General features: G+C 42.2%; 1 protein-coding gene across 1 annotated transcript in view; it reads right to left on the bottom strand.

Moving 5' to 3' along the window:
* Window positions 1–26,488, bottom strand: part of SCN8A (sodium voltage-gated channel alpha subunit 8) — a 359,538-nt gene that overhangs the window by 179,890 nt on the left and 153,160 nt on the right. Inside the window, exons 11-13 of the mRNA XM_030194998.1 lie at window positions 21,856–22,137; window positions 16,476–16,859; window positions 8,327–8,462 (exon numbers count right to left, since the gene is read on the bottom strand). Coding sequence (XP_030050858.1) covers window positions 8,327–8,462; window positions 16,476–16,859; window positions 21,856–22,137 — 802 coding nt within the window. The remainder of the gene's footprint in view (window positions 1–8,326; window positions 8,463–16,475; window positions 16,860–21,855; window positions 22,138–26,488) is intronic.

Below are 26,488 nucleotides of genomic sequence, written 5' to 3'. Positions count from 1 at the left end.
ATATGAAAAATAAGTGAATACTAAGGAGTCAAAGCATTAGACCCCCTTGTGTCATCTTATTTACAACTAGCATAATGAAAAATTATGTCTTACCTGATAATTTTCTTTCCTTTAGTTCTACCAGACTAGCCTAGAACTTGTGGGTTATGTCCATTGGCCCACAGATGGAGACAGAGAAACAAACTGGAATATATTCAGCTGGTGACAGTCAGTATTTTTTTTTTTTAATGATAGCCGTCGTGGGCAGAATCAGCCCCAGATATTCAGTGCCAGGCCATGTCTGGACACTGGCACTGAATATCTGGGACTAATTTGTTATGTGCTGGCCACCAGAGCTTTAGTGCATCTTAGCCCTAGAGATTAGACTTAAGGATCACATTAGGCAAGTTCTGGAAGAAGCTATAACCTGTGACCCCCTGTCAAGGGTTGTCACTGAAATGGCAAGGCCAAATGGGAAGAAGGCTTATAAAAAAGGATAACCCCCCCCCCCCACACACACACACACACACAACCCATCTCCAATCTTGCCTACTTCTCTCATTAGTAAAACTGAAAGTACTGTTGATCCTCAGTGGGACAGGGAGGGGAGAAGGAAGGAACAATTCTCAGACAGCCTATTTGCTCAAGTAAAAAAAAGGCTTCTGAAATTGCTCTTGGGGGAGGGGTGATTATTTATTGAGAAAAGATTAAATACTACACTAGTGACCAAAGCTTTATTTTATGAAGGTAAGTTTTTGAGTAGGCGCCTAATTTTAAGATGTAAAAGTGCATAAAAGGTGGAATTTTAGTCATTTATTGCACGTGTGTCACATGCACATGTAAATAGCCTGGATGTGATTTTATATGTATATGCTTAGAATCAATTGTGTGTAGGCTGGTGGTCATACACATAAGCAGAGTCTGGGTAGAATGACAATAACACGTATAAATGATAAAAATCTTTGCACATTTTCTTTATAAATCCAGGCACCAGCATGTAGACCAGCTCCAGGACTGTTGTAAAGGTTTGTGCCTGCAATTTAAGTGTGGGTTATGCTACATGTGCTAGTATTTTATCAAAAGGCACCTAAGTAGGAAGCCTACTTTCAACCTTAAATTAGTCGCCTCCTTATAAAATTACCCTTAACATGCAAAAATAGGCTTTAATAAAACTGCTCTCCCAATGGAAGGTAAGATTATGTATGTAAGGCTAGATCCAGATTTGCAGGCCAGGGTTGATCCAGTCCTAGGGTTACCCCATTGCATGCAGGGACTGGTAGTTCTGATTTCTCCATTGCATTCCCTAAGCCATCAAATGTTGGTTATATTGCTATTAATGATGATGCTTTTTAGCAATTACTAGACCATTGAAGTTCAAGAACTGTGCAGTCATTAAAAATCCGAGAAGTGGAAGGACAGTGGTCCAGGCTGAAAGAAGCCATAAATAAGGCCACGAACCTTTATGTAAGGAAAGTAAATAAAAGCAAGAGAAAAAGGAAACAGATATGGTTCTCCAAGCAAGTGGCTGAGAAAATAAAGGCTAAAGAGTTGGCGTTCCAGAAATACACAAAAACTAAAGAAAAGAAACACGAGGAGGAATACAGGATGAAACTGAAGGAAGCCAAGAGAGAGATACGTCTGGCGAAAGCACAAGCGGAAGAACAAATGGCTAAAAATATAAGGAGGGGTGACAAAAATTTCTTCAGGTATATAAGTGAAAGGAGAATGACTAAAAAGGGAATTGTAAGACTAAAAGATACTGCGAACCGCTATGTGGATAATGATGAAGAAAAAGCAAATTTGCTAAATAGATACTTTTGTTCTGTTTTCACAGAAGAAAATCCTGGAGAAGGACCGCGATGGACTGCAAAAAGTATAAATGAGATTGAAGTGGTTAGAGCACCGTTCACGGAAGAGAGTGTGTATGAACAGCTTGAAAAGCTAAAGGTGGATAAAGCCATGGGACCGGATGGGATCCACCCCAGGACAGAGAGGTTCTGGCGGGTCCTCTTAAAGATTTGTTTAACATATCCTTGCAGATGGGAGAGGTTCCGAAGGATTGGAGAACGGCGGAGGTGGTCCCTCTTCACAAGAGTGGTGATAGGGAAGAAGCTGGAAACTACAGGCCGGTAAGCCTCACTTCGATTATTGGAAAAATAATGGAAGCGATGCTGAAGGAAAGGATAGTGAATTTCCTGGAAGCCAATAAGTTGCAAGATCCGAGACAACATGGTTTTACTAAAGGGAAATCGTGCCAAACGAATCTCAATGAGTTCTTTGATTGGGTGACAGGAGAATTAAATCAGGGACGAGCTATGGACGTAATCTACTTAGATTTCAGCAAAGCTTTTGACACGGTTCCCCACAGGAGGCTCTTAAATAAACTAGAAGGGCTGAAGATAGGACCCGAAGTGGTGAACTGGATTAGGAATTGGTTGACGGACAGAAGCCAGAGGGTGGTGGTAAATGGAATTCGCTCGGCGGAGGGAAAGGTGAGTAGTGGTGTGCCTCAGGGATCGGTGCTGGGACCGATTCTGTTCAATGTGGACAATGGGGAGCCGGTTGATATTGTATATCTGGATTTTCAGAAGGCGTCTGACAAAGTGCCGCACGAAAGACTCCTGAAGAAATTGCAGAGTCATGGAATCGGAGGTAGGGTATTATTATGGATTAAGAACTGGTTGAAAGATAGGAAGCAGAGAGTAGGATTGCGTGGCCAGTATTCTCAGTGGAGGAGGGTAGTTAGTGGGGTCCCGCAGGGGTCTGTGCTGGGTCCGTTGCTTTTTAATGTATTTATAAATGACCTAGAGATGGGAATAACTAGTGAGGTAATTAAATTCGCCGATGACACAAAATTATTCAGGGTCGTCAAGTCGCAGGAGGAATGTGAACGATTACAGGAGGACCTTGCGAGACTGGGAGAATGGGCGTGCAAGTGGCAGATGAAGTTCAATGTTGACAAGTGCAAAGTGATGCATGTGGGTAAGAGGAACCCGAATTATAGCTACGTCTTGCAAGGTTCCGCGTTAGGAGTTACGGATCAAGAAAGGGATCTGGGTGTCGTCGTCGATGATACGCTGAAACCTTCTGCTCAGTGTGCTGCTGCGGCTAGGAAAGCGAATAGAATGTTGGGTGTTATTAGGAAGGGTATGGAGTCCAGGTGTGCGGATGTTATAATGCCGTTGTATCGCTCCATGGTGCGACCGCACCTGGAGTATTGTGTTCAGTACTGGTCTCCGTATCTCAAAAAAGATATAGTAGAATTGGAAAAGGTACAGCGAAGGGCAACGAAAATGATAGTGGGGATGGGACGAGTTTCCTATGAAGAGAGGCTGAGAAGGCTAGGGCTTTTCAGCTTGGAGAAGAGACGGCTGAGGGGAGATATGATAGAAGTGTATAAAATAATGAGTGGAATGGATCGGGTGGATGTGAAGCGACTGTTCACGCTATCCAAAAATACTAGGACTAGAGGGCATGAGTTGAAGCTACAGTGTGGTAAATTTAAAACAAATCGGAGAAAATTTTTCTTCACCCAACGTGTAATTAGACTCTGGAATTCGTTGCCGGAGAACGTGGTACGGGCGGTTAGCTTGACGGAGTTTAAAAAGGGGTTAGATAGATTCCTAAAGGACAAGTCCATAGACCGCTATTAAATGGACTTGGAAAAATTCCGCATTTTTAGGTATAACTTGTCTGGAATGTTTTTACGTTTGGGGAGCGTGCCAGGTGCCCTTGACCTGGATTGGCCACTGTCGGTGACAGGATGCTGGGCTAGATGGACCTTTGGTCTTTCCCAGTATGGCACTACTTATGTACTTATGTACTAATATATTTGTGAGTGACATTGCCGAAGGGTTAGAAGGTAAAGTTTGCCTATTTGCGGATGATACTAAGATCTGCAACAGAGTGGACACCCGGGAGGGAGTGGAAAACATGAAAAAGGATCTGAGGAAGCTAGAAGAATGGTCTAAGGTTTGGCAATTAAAATTCAATGTGAAGAAATGCAAAGTGATGCACTTAGGGAATAGAAACCCTCGGGAGATGTATGTGTTAGGCGGGGAGAATCTGATAGGTACGGACGGGGAGAGGGATCTTGGGGTGATAGTATCTGAGGATCTGAAGGCAACGAAACAGTGTGACAAGGCAGTGGCCATAGCTAGAAGGTTGTTAGGCTGTATAGAGAGAGGTGTGACCAGCAGAAGAAAGGAGGTGTTGATGCCCCTGTATAAGTCGTTGGTGAGGCCCCACCTAGAGTATTGTGTTCAGTTTTGGAGGCCATACCTTGCGAAGGATGTAAAAAGAATTGAAGCGGTGCAAAGAAAAGCTACGAGAATGGTAAGGGATTTGCGTTACAAGACGTATGAGGAGAGACTTGATGACCTGAACATATATACTCTGGAAGAAAGGAGAAACAGGGCTGATATGATACAGACGTTCAAATATTTGAAAAGTATTAATCCGCAAACAAACCTTTTCCGGAGGTGCGAAGGCAGTAGAACGAGAGGACATGAAATGAGATTGAAGGGGGGCAGACTCAAGAAAAATGTCAGGAAGTATTTTTTCACGGAGAGAGTAGTGGATGCTTGGAATGCCCTCCCGCGGGAGGTGGTGGAAATGAAAACGGCAACAGAATTCAAACACGCATGGGATAAACATAAAGGAATCCTATTCAGAAGGAATGGATCCTAAGGAGCTTAGCCGAGATTGGGTGGCAGAGCCAGCCGGTGGTGGGAGGCGAGGATAGTGCTGGGCAGACTTATACGGTCTGTGCCAGAGCCAGTGGTGGGAAGCGGGGCTGGTGGTTGGGAGGCGGGGATAGTGCTGGACAGACTTATACGGTCTGTGCCCCGAAGAGGACAGGTACAAATCAAAGTAGGGTATACACAAAAAGTAGCACATATGAGTTTGTCTTGTTGGGCAGACTGGATGGACCATGCAGGTCTTTTTCTGCCGTCATTTACTATGTTACTATGTTACTATGACTGGTTGCGGTCTGTTAAAATGTATAGTTGAGTATGTGGATTGGTAGTGTTTTTCACAGATCCATCCTGAACCAGAGACGTTTGGTGTGGGTGTATGACCAGAATTTTTGATAATTGATATATCACTCACGTTCTGTTTTTTGACCACAATATTTTTTCTTCCTATAGGTGTTTTTTAGGGAGTTTTTTTGATTATTGTGGTTTTTTTCGGAAGGTGGTGGGGCCGGTGATGTTAGCCAATTCAGTGGAGTCTTGTGTATAGGCTCCCTGGGCATCTGAGGCCAGTTTTTCCATTATAATTATATTTATTCTTTGGATCATACACTGCACCAACATCTTTATGAAGAAGGAGTGGTGGCAGTAGTGTCTTGAGATATTTTTCACTCCTTGCAGTTATTTAGATATTGAGATTCCCTAAGAAAAGCAAGAGTACAAGACCCAGCATGCACTGGGGTAAACCCAGGACTGGATCAACCATATCCTCCGAACCTGGATCCAGGTATCAGCCTTACTATAAGGGCAATTCTACAGCTATGTGTACTATACATACATATGTGCAGATTTAATTGGTACCTATGTGTGCATGCGCACTACACAAGAATCTATAATTAGCACGTTAACTGGAAGGGGGTGTACACATGGGCAGGACATCAGGGTTTCTCCCACAAACACACACAGCTTATTGAGGGATTCTTTTACTAAGGTGTGCTAAAGAAGAGGGAAAGCCTCGGGACTGCCAGGGGAGGGTCTGTTCTGGTAGCTGTGGGCAATGCAAGGTTTGAAGAATTGGAGGAGAGAGAGGCCTGAGTTGTTGGAAGGAGAAGGTAGGAAAACAGATGGGAGAAGAGTATTCTGCTCTCTCTCCTAATAGGCTCTTTCTACTCAGGAGATTAGCATGCAGATAACCACAGTACAGAACATCACTATGAAGACTCAGAACTCTTGAACCAAAATCTTCTTTAATGCAAATTCAAACAAAGGGAAATAACTTAGATGTGCTGGACAAGAGAGTCTGCCTTGCAGAACTGGGAGTCTGTTCTCTACCAGCTCACCCTGTATACCAGGGGAGCCAGGAGACTTCAGCACAAAGCTGAGAAGAGTAGATGCTGTGAAGAATACTTTTAAACTGGTAAAGGTTATTTTACAGTAGCTTGAAAGGGGAGTATGCAACAGGTACAGTAAAGTCAATTTACAGTTCTTAGAACTTATCTCAATCTCCATCTCCCTAATTGCAAAGGACTTAAGTACAAAACATATTATGCATCCAACTTCTCAGTCTTGGGCAGCCAGCTCTGGAATGCCTTACCAAGATCCATCCGTTTAGTCAATGACCATCTACCTTTTCGGAAGCTGCTAAAAACTTAACTCTTCAAGCAAGCCTACAATGAAGACTTGACTTAATCTGCGAGTCCATCTGTACTACCTAGACTAGACTACGAAGACTATATCTGGAATTTGTCCCATATTTTTCTTCTAGTACACTCCTCTTCCTACACCTCCTTATCCATTCTAGTGCATCCTCCTTTTCACTTTCCCCATTAAAAATAATACGCTTACCCCATTACACACCCATCTCCCATTCCCTTCCTCTACCATCCTCCTTTCTTGCCCCTCTCACCTATCCTCATCTTACAATCACTTTTAATTTTACTATATTACATCTACATGCATTTTATATTACTTTGTTTAATCTGCATTACTATTTAAACGACCTCCTCTTTATCACAGCTGCATCCATGTTATGCTACTTTGTTTAAACTGTAGGATTTGTAAGCCACATTGAACCTGCTAAAGAGTGGGAAAGTGTGGGGTATAAATGTTACAAATAAATAAAGAATTTAGCACGAACTAATGAATTAGCATGTGTTAAGTGCAATGCAGCCCATTTTATTCCTAAATCCATTAGCGCATCTTAGAGAAAGGAGCCCAGAATACTATTAGTTACGGGTGTGATCTGTACTGTTTAGGTGCACTCACTAATTGACCTGGCATGAGTGTGCCTAATATTATGCGCACACCTTTGGGCTTCAGCCAGTACTCTATAAGGGCATCTGTGTGTACAGACTGAGCAAAAGTATTCTTGGAGGCATTAGGAAGGGGTTATGAATTATGCACAGACTTTAGAAAATATATGCATATGCTCATAAATTAACCCAGTATATCTTGGCGTGGTCAAGTGCAGGTATAAAGGTCTGCAAACAAATTCTTGGGAATAACTGTCAAAGTGCTTTGGGTTTTGAAAATTATCCAGTACCCAGATAGGGAAAAGTATATACATACTATTCAATTGCTGTGGTAACAGCACAAACAAAGGATGGCACACATCAGAAAGCCCATGTGCAGCACCATTTGAAAAATGCATTTCTTATGTTGTGTTTTAAATATTGTAATTCCTTTGATATGTTTTTTTTAGTTATCTACTTTTTTATTTTTTTTCTTCCTTTTTATACAACTGTACACCACTCCAATATCCTTATATTAAGAGTGGTGAATTAAATGCCTTTAAATTAATAAATAAGGTGGAAATTCAGTAACTGGGTGCCCTCTTGTAGGTGACCCGAGCGCCTATTCGATAATGGTATCTGGGTGCCTAGATTCCATTATAGAATACTAGCATACACCTGCACTGGTGTACCTAAATGTAGGAACGCCCATATACACCAGGTCAATGGCCTACGTATTCTGTAAGTTGCACATGCCCCTCCCATGCTCCACCTACCTGTCCTTGCAGTCACACACTATAGCACTTATGCCCACCCTTATAGAATGTTTTTAGGAGGTGAGAAAACCTTCTGTTTTTATTATATGTTTATTGTTCTGATTTTAACGTCCAATGTGAATAATATTTATTTGACTGTGTCCTTTATACAGTTTTATTTGATTTTGTATGTATAAACTTGCTGATATTTTAAGTTATTCATGTGTTTTAATTTAGACTGTGAAGATTCTTGAGACAGGCCGGTTGGCCGAAACATGGCCATGTCGAGTCTTTTTGAACTACGTAATTGATTTGGACTTTTCGTGTCTTTTGAGCATGTCGAGACTTTTTGAACTACGTAATTGATTTGGACTTTTTTTGTCTTTTGAGCTACACAATAAATTGGGACTTTTTACATCAGCTAAAGACCATATTCTTTTGTCATCTTCGCTGTGTTCTTTGTCACCCTTATAGAATAAAATGAAGTGCAGTTAAGTGCGTGACACTTCTGTGTACTTACCTGCACTCTGCATGCAATCGGTTATAGCATTGCCTTTCATGTCACAGCCTGCAAAGCATCTCTATAGCCAATACACCCCCCCCCCGAACTCTACAGTTGGTAAAGAGTTTAAATCTGACAAAAAAAATCCCAATATACTTTACCTACCTTCAACCAATGTGTTAGTCAAAACTGTCAGCACACTGTTGGCCCGATCCTTTCGCCCAAAGGATGCGTTTAATTGGTCCATTGAGACCAGGAGTGATCCTGAGAGTTTTTTCCTTATCTCCACCTCTGTTGTAGGCTGCAACAGCAATAATGCAGTGTATGAATTACTTATACTTTGTTTCAGAAATAGGCTGAGAGATACACAGCAAGTAAAAAAGGGTGAGATAAAATGCTCATTTCCTTGCTATGACCTGGCTTCCACTGAACTTACCACAATACCCATTCCCTTAGAGTTCCACTATTTCACATCTACTAGGCTTTCCCCATTTACCTGATACCTTTTTATTCAACGTAATCATTTTTAACTAGTTTTTGAAGGCAATATCTTCTTCTTTAGGTGAGAAATGAACAAAAGATTACAAATATCAGAATATAAAAGTGAAACATAAAAGCATACCAATGACAGTCTCAGAGGGAAAGGTAGGGGTTGGGGGGCATATGTGCCATTCTCTGTAATATACCAAGCTGCAAACTGTGCCAGCACGTTATCACAGGACCCCCCAGTTACTCACATGGGGATCCTACTCATGCTCTTCTTCAAAATGCAGTACATATCATTCAGTGTACAAAAAAATGTGAAGAAGGATGCTACTGTATGTTGGAGAGACAGGCCAGATGCTATAGAGAAGAATCAGCTTACACAGACACCACATTAAATACCACAAAGCTAACCAGGATGACACCTCTGTGGGAGAATACTTTGCAAGACCAGAGCACTGTATCAATGATTTTATGGTCAGAATACTAAAAGGAAATTTCAAAACAATCCAGGAACTTAAGACCTTTGAAGTTAAAATGAAATATTCTGACACCAACCAGAAAGGAGTTAACAAAGATCTGAGTTTCCTATCACATTATAAATCATGAAATTATACTGCTCTGTCACCTCTGATCACCCATCCATCTCTCCCGTTTCCACACCCCTACCCCTTCTTTCTCTGCCCCCCCCCCCCCCGAGACTGTCATTGAAATGCTTTTATTTTTCACGTATATATTCTGATTATGTGTCATCTTTTGCTCATTTCTCACCCAAAGAAGAGGGTATTGTCTTCAAAGCTAATCAAAAAATGTATAAACAGTCCAATAAAAAGGTATCGTTTTATCTTTTGTTTTATTTCTATTTACCACCTTTAAAAGTGGATTACCATGGCTACCATATCAACTTACCACAATCACCTGAAACCACATGAAAAACATATCAGCTTCTCAAAATATCACCAGTTCACAAAAAGAAACCTTGAGAAGTCAAACTGGAAATCATGTTTGGTTTATACACAGAAGTCCGGAAACAAAAGGTAGGTCAAATTCCAGAAAGACAATGCTGAAAGGCACCTGAAGAGATCATCTAATATATTCCTCTAACCTCTGACAGGATCTGCTGCCCCTAGATCATCCTAGAGGGCAACCAGGCTTTTAAAAAAAAAAAAACCCTGCAGTTACAGTTATTAAGTACTGGCTTAACAAACAGCAGAATAGACCATGGCCCAGAGTTGACTGTTTGGGGTCTGGGATGGGGGGAATGAGCAGGGCCCTGCCAGTGGAAGCCTTCCCTGTCATTGAAGCAACTCCAGCAGTCTTTCCTGTGTTTTCAAGTTACTAAGTTAATAGAGCTGACTGGCATTGAGGGGATACCCTTCTGAATTCAGAAGGGGTGGCTGCTTGCCTATGCCTAGGGGAAGCCAAAGGGTTAAATGATCTGCTAACGAGACACCACTCTCTCTCTCTTGGAAATTTGTTCTAGTTCTCTAAGTCCACACATGTACAAAGCTCTTCCTGGCATCTAACACTAAACTTCCCCACAGGAATCCATGCTCCTTGTTTTCTATCTTGCAGACAGTGAAAAGATAGGTGCAGATCAGTTCTGTGTAAACAGGACTTGTCCTTTCAGCAACTGGGAGGGTCATTTTCAAAGCCATTTCTGTAGATAAACAGTGCTTTACCCATGGAAAAGACTTCTACAACATTGCCCACATTATATGCAGGTAAGGGTTTGCACATACTGCCATTTTGCACATACTTTACCTACTGGGGGCAGAGGTAGTGTTTGAAACCATCTAGACTATTTTGAATTTTCAAAAGTATGCATGTATTTCTAGTCAAAAGGGGGAGATTTTCTGAAGTCATTTTAGCATGTGACAATATCACACGTAAAGTGGCTATTAATTTAAAATCCCACCAGGTGATGGCATGAACATGTGCACTTTTACTGTAGGCACTGCCAGGGGTATGGTCTGGGCAGACCATGGATGGAGTTGTGACATAAGCATGATGCTTATCAAAATATACCAATCTATGTGTCTACTCATATGATCTATGCACACAGGGGGATTTGATAAATGGTGCCCAATTTGTGCATGCAATTTAATTAATAATCCTGCTAGCGCCGACAATTTGGTGCTATCAATTATTGGGGCTAATTGCCAACAATTTGGGTTCATTTGCACATCCTGCTAAGCTCTATTCTATAAAGATGTGTGCGTAAATTGTGTGCAACAGAAACGGGGGTTTGGCCATGGGAGGGGTAGGGGTTTTCACTAAACATACAAGCACTATTATAGAAGTCTGGGGATCCATGCTTAATTTAGGTGTGGGGATTTACAGCAGGGTTCAGTTGGTGTAAATCCTCGCACCTAAAGATTGGGAGCAGTTCGAGCAGGGACTGTCCTTCCATGTTAAACTGTACAGCGCTGCGTAACCCTAGTAGCGCTTTAGAAATGTTAAGTAGTAGTAGTTAAGTAGTAGTAGATCCCGGTCTATTAGCTAGTCTATAAACAGCACCCAACTCAGAACATCGTTTATCGAATAGCACTCAGCATGCATTATTTTCGGGGCCCAAATCTGGGCAGCATTTACTGAATTTAGCCCATAATATCCATGCTTTCATGGAGGAGTAGCCTAGTGGTTAAAGTGCCTGTCTTGACATCCAGAGGTGCCCCGATCAAATCCCACTGCTGCTCCTTGTTATCTTGGGCAAGTCATTTAACCCTTCATTGCCTCAGGAACAAACTTGGGGCCCTGTTTACTAAGGTGCGCTAGCGTTTTTAGCGCGTGCACAAAATTAGTACGTGTTAACTGTGTACGCGCCCATAAGAATATTGTGGACGCCTACACAGTGCGTGCTAAAAATGGTAATGCACCTCTAGTATGGCTTAGCAAATAGAGCTCTTAGATTATGAGCACTGTTCCCTATAAGCAGCGCGCATAAGCGATTGCTCAAACGTTTTAGGGGCGTCACTCACAGATTTTACATGGCTACTCACAAAAAAAAAATTTTGTGCTATATACAGAAATGCATTGCTAATACTGGAGCTCAAAAATAGTTTTTAAAACTCGTTGCTCACATGAAAAAAAAATTGCACACGAAACATTGTGAGCCCTCCAGGGACAGGGAAATACCTAGTGTACCTGAATATAACAACTTGAGCTACTACTGAAAAAAGGTGTGAGCATAATCCAAATAAATAAATCTATGCTCAATTCCTGCATAATCTGGGCTAATATTTCATAAAGTCACAAAGAGGGGCATAATCGAACTGCGCCGGCCATCTATATGGCCGGCCATATTCAGGGCCGGCTCCGCAAAGGGGCGGTGCCAACCGTATTATCGAAAAAGATGGCCTGCCATCTTTTCTTTCGATAATACGGTTGGGGCCAGCTAAATCGATAATACGGTTGGGGCCAGCTAAATCTCAACATTTAGGTCAAATGTTGAGATCGCCAGGTTTACAGATGGCCGGCTTCAAAAAAAGTGGGAAAAAAAACCAAGTGCTTGTCAGGGATGGCTTTTTCAGTAGCACAAGTGGGATTTGAACGGGCCACATCTTGATTACAAGACCAGTACTCTAACCACTTGGCCACAGCTCCACTTACTTGGATGTCCCTCCTTTTTGATTATGCCCTTCAGGTCTCTCAGCCAATCACAGACAGGGGTTTCTCTCAGCCACTCACAGACAGCTAAATGCGCTGTGATTGGCTGAGAGAGACCTCTGTCTGTGATTGGCTGAGAGAGACCTGAAGGGGCATAATAAAAAGGGAGGGGCACCTAAGTAAGTGGAGCTGTGGCCAAGTGGTTAGAGCACCGGTCTTGTAATCCATTGGTGGCAGAGCAAAAATGCTTTTGATTTAGCCTGAGGAGCACTTGGATTTTTTTTTTTGGATGGGAGGGGATTGGTGACCACTGGGGGATTAAGGGGAGGTCATCCCCGATTCCCTCTGGTGGTCATTTGGTTAGTTGGGGCTCCTTTTTGAAGTTTGGTCGTGAAAGAAAAGGGACCAAGTAAAGCCAGCAAAATGCTCATCAAGCCTGGCTTTTTTTTTCCATTATCGGGCGAAGCTGGCCATCTCGTGAGCATGCCCCCATCCCGCTCCGTCTTCACTACCCTACCGACACGCCCCCTTGAAATTTCGCCGGCTCCGCAACGGAAAGCAGTTGAACCCGGCCAAAATCAGCTTTCGATTATACCGATTTGGCCGGGTTCAGGAGATCGCCGGCCATCTTCCGATTTGTGTCTTTCGAAAATGAGCTGGAAAGGCACCTACGTATCTTCACAAGCACCTTCTTGCCCAACTAACCAAGTTGACCTGTTCTAAAAATACTCTCATAACATATCCACACACATTAGCAGGTGTTAATGTGTGTGTCTGCTTCTCCTGGAATAATTTTTAAAATGAAAAGTATGTGTGTACTGTACTTTCACTTTGATAGTCTGGCAAAGTCTGCAAAGGGAAGCACACACGTACCTTTCACTGATGTGGGAAGAAATATATATAATTATTTCCATCTATGTTACCACAGACATATTTCTTGCAAACAAGCACTTTCTCTTTTCACTCTGCTCGAGGACTGGCGAGGCCTATTCTTGGTACAGATCATCGTTATCCAGTCTTGTGCTATAAATGTATTTTCAAGGACTGATGGAGGTCCTCAGAGATGTTACTGGAGACAAGCTGATTTTGCTGGAGACCCAAGTGCATCACATGGGTTTGAAGGAGCAGAATATGATGGAGACTCCAGCAAAATGCTGGGAATTTGGAGAATGCCTACTTCTTGATCCAGAGAATTATCATCTGATATGGGTTAGCCCAGATCTGGTTATAATAGCACTGCTGAAGTGCAGAGCTGGCTCTCAAAGATGAGGCTGGACAGCATTGCCTCAAGAGCCACATCACATATCATCCTCAGATACTGGGTTATGCATGCATCATGCTAATGAATACGTCCATGCCAGGTTAAAAACTCACCAAATGCCCAACTAACATGCTAAGGATCTGAGAGAGGGGAATAATTAAAGCTCAAGATAACTTAGGAGACACTGCAAGAAAAAAGGGGCGGGATTGGAAAAATTGGGATTGCAAGATGCCAAAATAGCTTGGAATTTACAATCCAGGCACAGGAATTGTGTTATTTGTGGAGAGTCAGAAATTTAGGATAGTGCAGCAGAATTAATGCAGCCACCTTTTCATCCGAACAGAAGTTGTACTGCTTTGTCCCCTTCAGCCTCCTCCAAAGTTCTGTCCCATAGTAATGACAGAAGTCAGCATTAGTCCAGGAGAAACCAAAAAGAACCTCTTTGTACATGTTCTCCCTGACCTATCAAACCCTGGGGCTGACAAGCATCATGACAAACTGTGTCATAGCTTCCATCCCCTGTGCTTTGCTTGGTCAGTTAAAAGTAAAAGACACAGCAGCTAGAAAAAGAACAAAAGTGGAACTTTATCTGTTAGCTGCGTGGTTGATTGAAAAAAAGGATCAGAGATCCATTGGGTCCAACCTTCTACTTGCCCACCTTTTCAGAGATCATTACAATTATGAATTTTTTTCCCTTTTCTTATAGTGGATAATTTTCAAAGATGCTTTCGTGAGTAGAACACTGCCAAAATGGCCTTCTACAAAATTGTCCGTTCACATAGGTCATCTTGAACATATTTTTGTCCAAACTAAATGGAAGCACTACCAGGAGCAGCAAGCAGAGATGGTCCCAGAGACAGAAATTGGCTTTTTCAAAAAGCAGGTGTGTAAATTTCCTTCAAAAAACTCAGGGGGTCTTTTATTAAGCAGCAGTAAGCCCAACACGGGCTTACCGCTTGCTAACCCAGAAGTATTACTGGACTATCGCAGCAGACCAGCGGTAGTTCCCACCCCCAGTGTATGCCATTTCCGGCACTACAAAAATATTTCTATTTTTGTAGGACCAGTGTTTACCTGGCAATAATCGGGCAGTGCCGCGTGCTGTCTGGTTACCGCTGGGTTATCGCAGGAGCCCTTACCACCACCTCAATGGGTTGCAGTAAGTGGTCCCTCCCCCCAAAAAAGCCTAGCCTTTTACCCGCTGCAGTAAAAAGGGGCCTTAGTGCATATCAGAAACACATGCTGACAACAGTGCAGGACCCCTTTTGCAGCAGCTGAGTAAAAGGACCCCTCACTGAACAGCAGGTGGAATTGTGTGTGGGTAATTTTGTTGTGATAATTTTCCAAAGGCAAAATCATTTTTGGATTTTTCAGGCATTGTTTTTGGTTCTTTTCAGACACTCATTTAAATAAAAATTGTTAACTTTTTAGTTATACAAACCAACTGTATGTGTGTTAATTCAAAGACTGTGAATCCTCAGATACGCGATTATCAGTCAAGACTGTTGAATTTTGAAAAAAACATACATAAATATACATTTAAAAAAGAGGTGGAAGTTTTTGAGACTGGTGACGAAGGAACTCAATGACTGATAAAGCAGTTAAGACACTGCAAGTTATCAATAGCGATGGTCGAGTATCTGAGGTCTTTTCCTCCTTCCTATTGGCATTAAAAATAGGCTCTCTATATTTTCTCTTGGTTTGAAGTGTGATTACAGTGTTTATTTTGCAAGTGGAAAGCCTGATTGGATATTAATTCATAGATTAGCATACCTTAACTTTATTTATACGCAAGAAATGCACACACTTAGGACCAAATTCTATAAATGGTGGCGAAAAATCGGCACTGAAAACCCACACTAAGCCTAGTCTATAAAAGGTGATGAAAGTTAGGCGCCGTTTATAGGAACAGCACTTAGCGCCGGGAACCGCACCTAACTTTAAACATGACAATTTACACCAACTAAACCTTGGTGTAAATCCTTCCATCCAAAGTAGGTGTGGATCCCCCTTATTCTGTAAAAATGCTCCTTTACCCTTCTTGCTGGATTGACACTGGGTGGGATAGAGTGCCATAAGCCTGCACCTCAACTATCTGGGATCTTTATCCTTATATATATCACCTCTCAACTTCCTTATTCTGGCTACTGGGACAACGGTCTCAGCCAGAATTCATGCACTTGGCTTCCTCTGGAACACGTAATCACGCATCTTGAATTAGGCTGCTAGGTATCACTGCTGACTTATGGCTGTCACTTACAGGGACTATGAGAGCTGCTTCTGTAGCAACCCCAGCCCCAGTCATCCTGGGCAGCAGTTCACATAAGCCACTAACATAGCCCTGTGCCTCTGAAATTTGAAGAAATTCTTTCTATAGCTGTTAGAACTCTATTCTTCCTATGCAGCTGAGCACTCAGCTGCTGATGACTGACTGCACCCTGGTACAAGGCTCAACACGTTAATGTGTGCAGGATTGTGTCCCACAAAGTTTTCTTTTATTTTCAAACTTTACAAGACTTCCACATTCTGCTTTTCTGTGGCTTCCATTTCAAAAAATCATTGCCAATTATCCTAAATTTCGTAGACAGGCAATTAAGAAAAATATTTGTAAAACAGTTTTACAAATTTTGGTTGTGCGTTCTCTCACAAACCTATCAAATTGTAAATTCCAATCTATTTTGAGGACATTTTTTATGTTTAGAAGTAAGGGCAAGGATCATTCTGTTAAGTTTTAATAAGGTGATGGGGGTTGGGGGGGGAGAGGGAGAACGGCATCAGGAACAATAATAATGAAGCATAACCATTCCTAGTTGTGTTTCCACGAGGCCATGATGCACATTTGGAAGGTCCCATTACTCATTCCGTGGAGGGAAGGGTCCAGCTGGTATGCAGGGCTGCATACAGAGAAGCAGATTTAAAGGGACAGACCGCCATGCCTAGTCTATACTAAGGATTCCTTACGCTGTCATCAGTAGCTGCCTTATCTATTTTCACCTCAGGCAGAAGACGCCCGCCAGGCACATTGGCGGCCGGGCCACCGATGAGCGAGACCACGCCGTTGCAATCCACAGTGCTGTTACGTTTCACATTGCGGCGCAGGCTGGGGAAGATGCGGGAAGAGCGGCTGCCCTGGCTGTAACCACTGTAGCTGCTGCGTCGATTGTTGGGCCGGCCAGGCACAAAAAGTGAGTCTCGGCGACCCTCGCTCTCCTCCACTGTGCTGTGCTCATCATCTGCAAATTCATTCTCTGAAGCCAGATCCCGGAAGCGGCCTTTAAAACTGAAGATGCTGCTTTTGCTGTTGTGTCTGGAGAGGAAAGGAGACCCGGGGATGCTCAGCAGAGACTACAAAAGGGAAAGAATAAAATTGTGTTTATTTAGAGTTGTTTTTTTTTTAAAGCAGCTAAAACAAAATAAAAATGCAAGCAAACATTTTGGCAACACCACCTTTTGACTACTGCAACAGTTTATTGATAGGACTGCCAAAGCAGGTATTGAGGGCTCTACAGTTAGCATATAATACTTGTTTTAGTTTTTCCCCCTTTCTAATAGAGTAGAGTACTTCCAAGTCTCCAGCTAACTACTACTGATTAAACATTGTTTATGATACCACTCTGGCACCCCAACACCCATGGCAGCAAAATGAAGGAACAGAAGCCGCATTCCCCTCAATCACTGCTGATCCATCCTCCTCAATGGGAAAGCATTATGCAGTACCCTACAGGGAAAGGCAGGACCACAGCCCCCAGTTTTTAAAATCTGCAGCAAAGTTTCTGAAGCTCTGTGACAATTATATGGCAAATTTGCATATTAAACAATAGAAATTCATACCATACTTTATAAAAATAAAGGGGCCACTTTTCAAAAGGAGTTATCTGGGAACAAGAGGCTTCTACGTGGATAACTTCTGCTCACCAAATTCAACTGAGATTTTTGCAGCACTTACAAGACAGACTGCCTCGGCATGTTCGGATTAGTGCCAGGGCAGTCTAGGGGTAGAGCTAGGAGTTATCCAAGCACTGCTGATATTCAGCAGCAGTACTCAAATAGCTTCCCAGTTAACCTAGGATAGAGAAAAGGCAGTACTAAGTTAACCAGGTAGCTATCTGGGTATCGCCCCTGAATACTGGCAGTGCCTGGTTAACTCCTGGCAGCTACCCCAGATTCAGATATTCAATGCTGATTATGTGGACAGAGGCTGCCTCTGAATATCTGAATTCAATTCAGCCACTGGCAGCTAGCGTTTAAAAGCCACTGACCACTGCTGACTCAATAGAAAGGTTCAAAAAAGAGCGACTAAAATGATAAAGGGGATGGAACTCCTCTTGTATGAGGAAAAGCTAAAGAGGTTAGGGTTCTTCAGCTTGGAAAAGAGATGGATGAGGGGCGGATATGACTAGAGGTGTGCTGGAGCCGGCTCGCACCGGCTCGCAAGAGCCGCTTGTTAAATTTTGACAGCTCTTGCGAGCCGGTTGTTGTTCAGGGCGAGCTGGCTCCATTGCACGAGGTAAGCATGGCAGGAGGGCGCCATGTTTACCTCCCCTCCCGCTCCCATCCATGTCTAGCGATGTCCTTCGCCCCCACCCTCCCCTGCCACTCCCATCCGTCAGTTTCAATTACCTCCCTCGAAGCGCCGCCTTATTTAAAGCCCTGCTGCCCGTCTCCAGCTGCCTTCCCTGCTTGCTTCTGAGGAGTTTGCGCCCTTAATCCCGCGGGACTAAGGGCGCGAACTTCAGAAGCAAGCACGGAAGGCAGCTGGAGACGGGCAGCAGGGCCTTAAATAATGCGGCGCTTCGAGGGAGGTAATTGAAAATGACGGACGGGAGCGGGAGGGGAGGGTGGGGGCAAAGGACATCGCTAGACATGGATGGGAGCGGGAGGGCAGGGAAGGGAGGAGAATTGCTGGGCATGGATGGGCAGAGGGGGGCAGGGGAGAGAATTGATGGGCATGGATGGGCAGAGGGAGGCAGGGGAGAGAATTGCTGGGCATGGATGGGCAGAGGGGGGCAGGGGAGAGAACTGCTGGGCATGGATGGGCAGAGGGGGGCAGGGGAGAGAATTGCTGGGCATGGATGGGTAGAGGGGGGCAGGGCAGAGAAGAGAATTGCTGGGCATGGACGGGTAGAGGAGGGCAGGGGAGAGAAGAGAGTTTCAGGACATGGACGGAGGGGAGGGCAAGAGAAATTCTGGACATGGATGGAAGGGAGGGAAGGGAGAGAGAAGAAATGCTAGACATGGAGGGAAGATAGAGGAAGGAGATTAGATGAGGGAAAAGGAAGTGAGGAGAGAAACTGCACATGGATGGAGAAAATAGGCAAAAGCTGGATCCACTGTACAGTCAAGTCTGCGGAGGACCAGAAATGAAGAAGAAAGGAGGAAAGAAAAGAAATAAATGGAAAGGAAGCCCTGGAAACGGAGTTAAGGGAACAGATAGAGAGCAGCAGAATCAGATACTGGGCCAGCATGATCAGAGAAACAAAGTCATCAGACAACAAAGGTAGAAAAAAAAAATTTTATTTTCATTATAGTGTTTGGAATGTGTCCACTTTGAGAATCAGGTGCTCAACATTAAAAGTTTATATTTATTTACTTATTTATGGCATTTTATCCCATATTAAACATGAATTAGATTGGAACCTGGGATCATTTAATTTTTTTTTCCTGGAGAGAGTAATGCATTGCCCCCCCCCCCCACCCCGGCTATAGCCAGCTCTGCAATTTGGGGGGGGCGCAGAGGTGGATGGGGGGCGCCGAGGTGGACCGGGGAGAGAGCCTGTTGTTAAAAATTTACCAGCACACACCTGGATATGACTGAGGTCTACAAAATCCTGAGTGGTGTAGAATGAGTAGAAGTAAATCGATTTTTCACTCGTTCCAAAAGTAGAAACACTAGGGGACACTCGAGGAAGTTACATGGAAATACTCTTAAAACAAATAGGAGGAAAGAATTTTCACTCAACGAATAGTTAAGCTCTGGAACTCTTTGCCAGAGGAGGTGGTAACAGCAGTTAGCGTATCTGGGTTTAAGAAAGGTTTGGACAAATTCCTGGAGGAAAAGTCCATAGTCTGCTATTGAGACAGACATGGGAAGCAACTGTTTGCCCTGGGACTTGTAGTATGGAGCGTTGCCATGATTTGGGTTTCTGCAGGGTACTTGTGACCTGGTTTGGCCACTGTTTGGAAAACAGGATACTGGGCTAGATGGTCTGCCCCAGTATGGCTACTCTTATGTTAATAATGTCCTCCATGTTCTCTTACTAGATTCTTTCTGTGTACAGAATTTGATTGTTCACTTTTGGGGGAAGTGATTCAAATTCCTTTCCCTTAGTGATCAGTGCTGAAAATGAATGACAAAATGATGGTAATGAAGCACTGGGGTAGCCTACATGAAGCAGCAGCTTAGCCCAAAGCAGAAGTGGTACAGCAGTAAAGAAGGCTGGGGGTGACTTGTGGTAAGAAATTATGTTTGAAACACTATCTTCAATGAAAATGGGGAGGTTGATTTTGACTTATTTCTTTTTTACACAAAATTTGGTACTAACCAGTCATTTTCAGTGGTACTTAAGGGTTAGAGTGAAACTCAAAACTGGCTATTTTGGAGGGATTGGGTTAAGTGCTGATATTCAGAATGTAACCAGCCAGATTAACTGCTTAAAAGTCAGTCCTATCTTTATGCAGTAACCCACAGCCAGTTAAGTGCCAAATATCGCCATTTAAGTGGCTATGTGTAGATTAATACTAGATTTTGTAAGAAATAAAGTTGAAGTTTGGATCCTTCAATTTATGCATCCAGCTTTTCTTACATAAGTACACAACTGTGGAACGCTTTCCCAAAACCATGAAATCTATCCACAACCAACTTAACTTCAGGAAGTCACTGAAAACCAACTTGTTTAAGAAGGCCTACCCCCTGACCCAAATTAACTTTCTACTTCCTGTGACACAGCAAAACTATGGACCGTATTGGACTTTTAGCACCACCCCCTCTTTATTTCTTTGTTGCTTTTATTTATGTTTCTTATATGCCTACTACTATATTGTGTATTTGTATTTTACCGAACCGGAGCCTGCCTCTACGGTATTGTGTAAGCCAAATTGAGCCTGCAACTAAGTGGGAAAATGTGGGGTATAAATGTGTTAAATAAATAAACTATGGTTGTTTGAGAGATTGTATGTGAAAAAACTAGAGTTAAGGGGTTATATCAATTTTAACAAAAGTTTGAAGTATATCATATCCAATTGTCATCACAGTTATAAGTTACAATGGGAAAAGTGACATGGTAGCCGTGTTAGTCCACTTTTAAAGGCAATAAATAGAAATAAAGCAAAACATAGAAAAGAAAATAAGATACCACCTTTTTATTGGACTAACTTAATACATATTTTGATTAGCTTTCAAAGATAATCCTTGTTCACTAAAATGCTTTTGTGTTTCACATATCTATAGTGATATTTGCCAATATTTGCTTATGTCTGATCTGAAGAAGGGGGGTTACCTTCGAAAGCTAATCAAAAATATATTAAATTAGTCCAATAAAAAGGTATCATCTTATTTTTTTCTCTGTTTTACTTTATTTCTGTTTATTACCTTATATTACAATGGGAAAGAGTATTGAGAGCAAAAGATTTAGACGAATTTTAGACTCCTATGGGAATATGGTATACAACTGAAAATCTTTTGGGGGGGAGGAGCTTATTTAACCCCTCAGAGAACTCACAAAGGGGATCTGACCATTTGTCGGAGAGGCAGTGAAGATGTAGGGAGTCTTATCCACATGTTGTCGGAGTGCCCGCACATCCAGAATTTTTGGAGACTGGTTTTTGGGACATCACCGGTGAACAGATTTCAATGGACCCATCTTTTATGCTTTTGGAGTTCTCAGATATCTTGGAAAATCTTCAAAATGCTTATTCTTAATTTGGCAGCTGCTGCTTGCTGCTAAAAATTGCGTAGTGAGATTTTGGAGGGATAGTAGGCCACCCTCAAAGGATGTCTGGTTACAGAAACTGCTAGATGTGGTGGGCATTTTAATTTCAAAATTCTTATTTGTGACATTCCTTATGCTTGGAATTCCCTCTCCTTGGTCACACAAAATTACTCTCCACATGTTTTATGGGTCATGTTTCTGAGTATTAAGTTGCAACCCCCTTGGACAGGTTTGTTCCTGGAAAGGGGTATTGGAGAAAATGAGACTAAAAAATGGAGAAAACCTAGGTGGTTTCCAAAGGACCATAGGCCCATTTAGAAGCAGACTCCAAGTAAGCTGTAAATTCAAAAAGAGCAAAAAAAAACGGAAAGACATCCTTCCATTAATGGCAGGAAACCATGCCAGGCACTCACCTGATTCATGATAGAGAACTTCCTTCCCAGCCTGTTATCTGGCAACCGAAAACCTTTCCTCTTCATCCCATCATCTGACTCCACTGTCTTCTCGTTGTCTCCTTTCTCCTCCCCCTCAGATAGCTCCTTCTGTTTCCTCTTCTTCCGACGGTTCCTCCGCTCCTTGGCACTCTTTGAACTGAACTTGGAGATCTCAGAGGAGCTGTGGGACATCCGGCCTCCCCCAGCATCTTCTGCAGCATCCTCTGATACAGTCCCAGCTGAGGTGGCCATGGCAGCAGCCTAGAAAGGAAGGAGAATATATCAGGTGCAGAGCTCTCTGGAAGGATTGAGGGTGGGGAGGAAGGAATGGAAATCAGAGTAATCTCTCAAGAGACTGCCCCTTGCAGCCAGCAGAGAGCCAATAAAAAGGTAACAGTGCAAACATTACACTGAGCGCTAAAACACTAGAACACCTAGTAGGAAATCAAAGTAAGCTGGACTGCTATATATCCCTACACAGAAACTACAGGCTAGTACAGTCACTCAACTCATACAGAATACAGGCTGACTCTTACCTAATACAGGACAATGGACCAAATATTAGAAACAGAAACATTCTAAGAAAATGTGAGCAAAATGAAATCCCTGTCAACCTAGACTCTGAGCAGTGCAACATTAGAGAACTAACGCATTTTCTCCTTGTGAAATTAAACAGACTTTCAGTTGTTCGCTGTCCAGAAGAGTTGCTGTGAGAGGACCTTCCAGAGCAGGACAGAACTTCATTGGTGAATTATTTTCTGGGAAAACTGCTTTTAAATGTGGGGAAAGGTAGACAGAGTTAAATAGGTAATCTCAGCCCCCTCCCCCCCCTCCCCCGATATTCAAAAGCAAACATTTAACCGGCCAAGATCAGCACCTAGCTGGTTAAATGCCTCATAACTGGCTATTTGGCAATATTCAGCAGTGGACAACCGGCTATCTCCCGTTGAATATCCCCGGATAGGGGCTAGCTGGTTATATCAGGTGATATAACTGGCTGCCGATTTTCAGCCCCACTTTAGTGGCTATATTTGGCTGCGTGAATACACAGGATATCTTTGGTCAGTCTGAACATAACCAGCTAAGTCTGAATATTAGCCAGCTATGTTCAAATCGGCCAAAAATTAACCAGATATTTAATGACAGTCACTGGAAATGGCCCGGCATTGAATATCCAGATTTAGCGCTGACCGCAGGAGTTAGCTGGGCTAACTCCTGCGATCTTAATATCAGCCCCAGTGTCTATTTTTAAGTTACTCTGCTTATCTAGCAAAGGCAGTTTAAGGAATAGGGTTTTTGTTTTGTTTGTTTGTTTCGCATTTAAAGTCTCTATTACAGTTTCCTAGACTAGCAGTTAAGAGACTATTCTAGAATTTACCATAGCATCAGTGTGGAGTACAGCTGGTAGTCACAGGAAACCTCAGTTTTTAGAGTTTAATTCCCTCCCTCCCACCCATTCACCCCTGGCTTGATCTCTGAGTTATAGGCCCTTGAACCAATTAGAAGACTAGAAAGTTAATTAGGGCATCTTTATCAGCCATTAATTAGCTCTTAGAAATATTCTACTTAGGTCTATAGAGGGGAACCTACAAATAATACAAACTAAGTTAAAACCCTACATATTAGCATTGCCTAAATATAGCTAACAATTGTAGGGGACTCCAATCTACAAATTCCTACTCCATGAGCAACTTAAGGAATTATCAATAATAAGATACAGACAGCAGTCCAGCACTGAGATGGAGGCTATCCAATCATTTACATGGGAGGAACACCTATGTACACATGAGATTCCCTAGTAGACAGGCATGATTCTAAACAAAATAGTAGCCTACTAACAGTGCACAAAGCACCTCTGAATATACAGCACATTCTGTGGTCTCACATAATCTTGATCACTCTCAGGCAACAGCCTTCACCAGATATACCCTTCTATCAGGAGTGGAACAGCTCCTTTTACCTTTTAAACTCTGGAATTCATTGCCAGAGAAAGTAGTAAAAGCAGTTAGCTTAGCGGGGTTTAAAAAAGGTTTGGATAGCTTCCTAAAAGAAAAGTCCATAAGCCATTATTAAAATGGACTTGGGAAATTTAGAGAGACTACCGAGTGTTTGTTACATGGTTATTGTTACACTTGTATTTTCTAGTATAACTTATAATAGTATAGTATTGTCTTGGTTCCTTAATAAACAGATTTAAACATAAAATGGACTTGGGAAAATCCACTGCTTTTTTCTGGGATGAGCAGCATAAAATGTATTCTACTATTCTGGGATCATGGCAGGTATTTGTAACCTGCATTGGCCACTGTTGGAAACAGGATACTGGGCTTGGTGGACCTTCAGTCACTCCCAGTATGACAACACTTATGTACTTATGTACCTCTATAGCACTTTGAAGTCAGGGGTCAGAGAGGTCTTAAGGCTCAAGTCTCATGCTACTGGAAAGCTGGCACAGTGAAGGGCTAGACTGCATCCTGGCAGCTCTGAAACAGAGCAGCCAAAACAGAGCAGAGATAGTCCATAGAAGGGGAAATCTCAAGTTCAGCCACAAATAGATTTATTGGAAAATGACCCCACTCTGAAACAGTGGCCTTCACAAAGGAGAGGGGAAATGTGCATAGCCACAGGCTATTAGGCTTGTTAGAAAAACAACAAGACATGCTGGAAGACCCAATACTTATATTCAATTACTGCAAAGTGCAGGGCGGGCTGGCTTAATCTATAGACCAGGTACTGGCTCACAGCACCAGTGATAAAGGCTGCCAAACTTCCCAGCCTCTGATGTCACTGGGTCAGCTTACTATATTCTATATTAATCTTTGATGTATCTGTGTATTGAAAACAATTGCCACCAGCTCCAAATCACCACCTTACAAATACCTGTGTCACAGAGCCAGAGCGATTACCTCAGATAATAGAATGTGCTGGAGCAGGATTCCCAGAATGAACACTCAATTAAATTAACAAAAACAAAATTTGCTGACTTTACTGAATGATTCATTGGATGTGACTTCTGTAGATAATTTAACTAACAATTCTGTGAATGGTTGTTTAGATGTAGTAGCTCCTTTGGAGAGGAAAAGTTATAGAAGACAATCAGTAGCACCATGGTATACAAAAGAATTAATTTAACAAAAGCAACTGCTGCGCAGGAAAGAGAGAGAGAATAGAGAAAATATCCTGATTATTTTTCAGAGTTAAGCTATAATGAATGTTTGCTGTGTTACCAAAACACTATTAAGCTGGCACATAAAATGTACTATGATGAGATTTTTAAAAGCAGATTCCTTCTCTAAAGACCTTTTTTCTATTGTTCAATTTTTGACTAGACCTAAGCAGAAGGAGGATTACCTCAACAGAAATATTTCAAGTCAACTTTTTGCTGACAATTTTTTTTAAAAGACTGATAAATATCTTGAAATTATTTGAAAATAGTCCTTTCCGAGGAAGCCTCCTCAAGATGCTGATGTGGCTAAATAGGATGAGTTTCTTCCAGTGACTGAGAAATAAGTGGAGCAAATAACTGGAGGTTTGAACAAATCTACTAATTCTTTAGATGTACGTTCAGTGGAATTAGTGAAACCTTTAAAGTATAAGGGCTCTGGGTATTTCAACTCTCTGGTAAATAGTGTACAGCACTGTGTATGTTTAGTAGTGCTTTAGAAATGATAAGTAGTAGTAGTAAATAGTTCTCTTTCAGAGGGATGCTATCCTCTGATTTTGGAAAAAGCTGTTGTTCACCCTTTGTTAAAAATAAATCATTACATAAGTCTAAAGTTGAGAATTATCGTCTTGTTTCTCCACTTCTTTTTCTGGCTAAAATAGTGGAAAACTTAGTTTTATTTCAGTTGCAAGATTTTTTGGATCAATATCAGATCCTAGATTCAGGACAATTTGGGTTTCGTCCAAAATATTAAACAGAAACTTTGTTGATTTCAGTATGTGATAGTTTGAGAGTCGGTTTTAATAGGGGTGAATCATATTTCTTGGTTACTCTTGACATTTCATCAGCTTTTGAATACTGTCCATCATGGTCTTTTGATTCAGAGGTTATCACTGGGAATCCAGGGGCTGGTTTTCCTTAGTGATAAATTCTTTCGAGTGGAGGTAGGGCGGGATAGTTCTTCGTGGGATGAGATATTCTCAGGGGTCCCACAGGGGTGTGCCTTATCTCCAGTACGTCTAAACATCTATATGCTTTCTCTCTATAAATTGTTGTCAAGATTGGGACTATCTTACAAGACCTATACTGATGGTATTCAGTCTTTTTATACCTATTTCTGGTTCTTTGGATGAATCTCTGGACTTCCTGTGATTATGTTTACACACTATTACTTCTTGGATGAATGTTAATTGTAGAGGAGTAGCCTAGTGGTTAGTGCAGTGGACTTTGATCCTAGAAACTGGGTTCAATACCCACTGCAGCTCCTTGTGAATCTGGGCAAGTCACCTAACCCTCCATTGTCCCAGGAACAAGTACTTGTATATACTATGTAAATTGCTTTGAATGTAGTTGCAAAAACCACAGAAAGGCAGTATATCAAGTCCCTTTCCCTTATTACTTCTTGGACGAATGCTAATAGACTGAAATCGAATGTATCAAAAATTCAGG

The sequence above is a fragment of the Microcaecilia unicolor genome, chromosome 3 (assembly GCF_901765095.1).
Source record: "Microcaecilia unicolor chromosome 3, aMicUni1.1, whole genome shotgun sequence".
In the NCBI taxonomy this organism is placed as follows: domain Eukaryota; kingdom Metazoa; phylum Chordata; class Amphibia; order Gymnophiona; family Siphonopidae; genus Microcaecilia; species Microcaecilia unicolor.
Note: the sequence above shows the minus strand (reverse complement) of the source record. Positions and strands in the feature narration are given on the sequence as shown.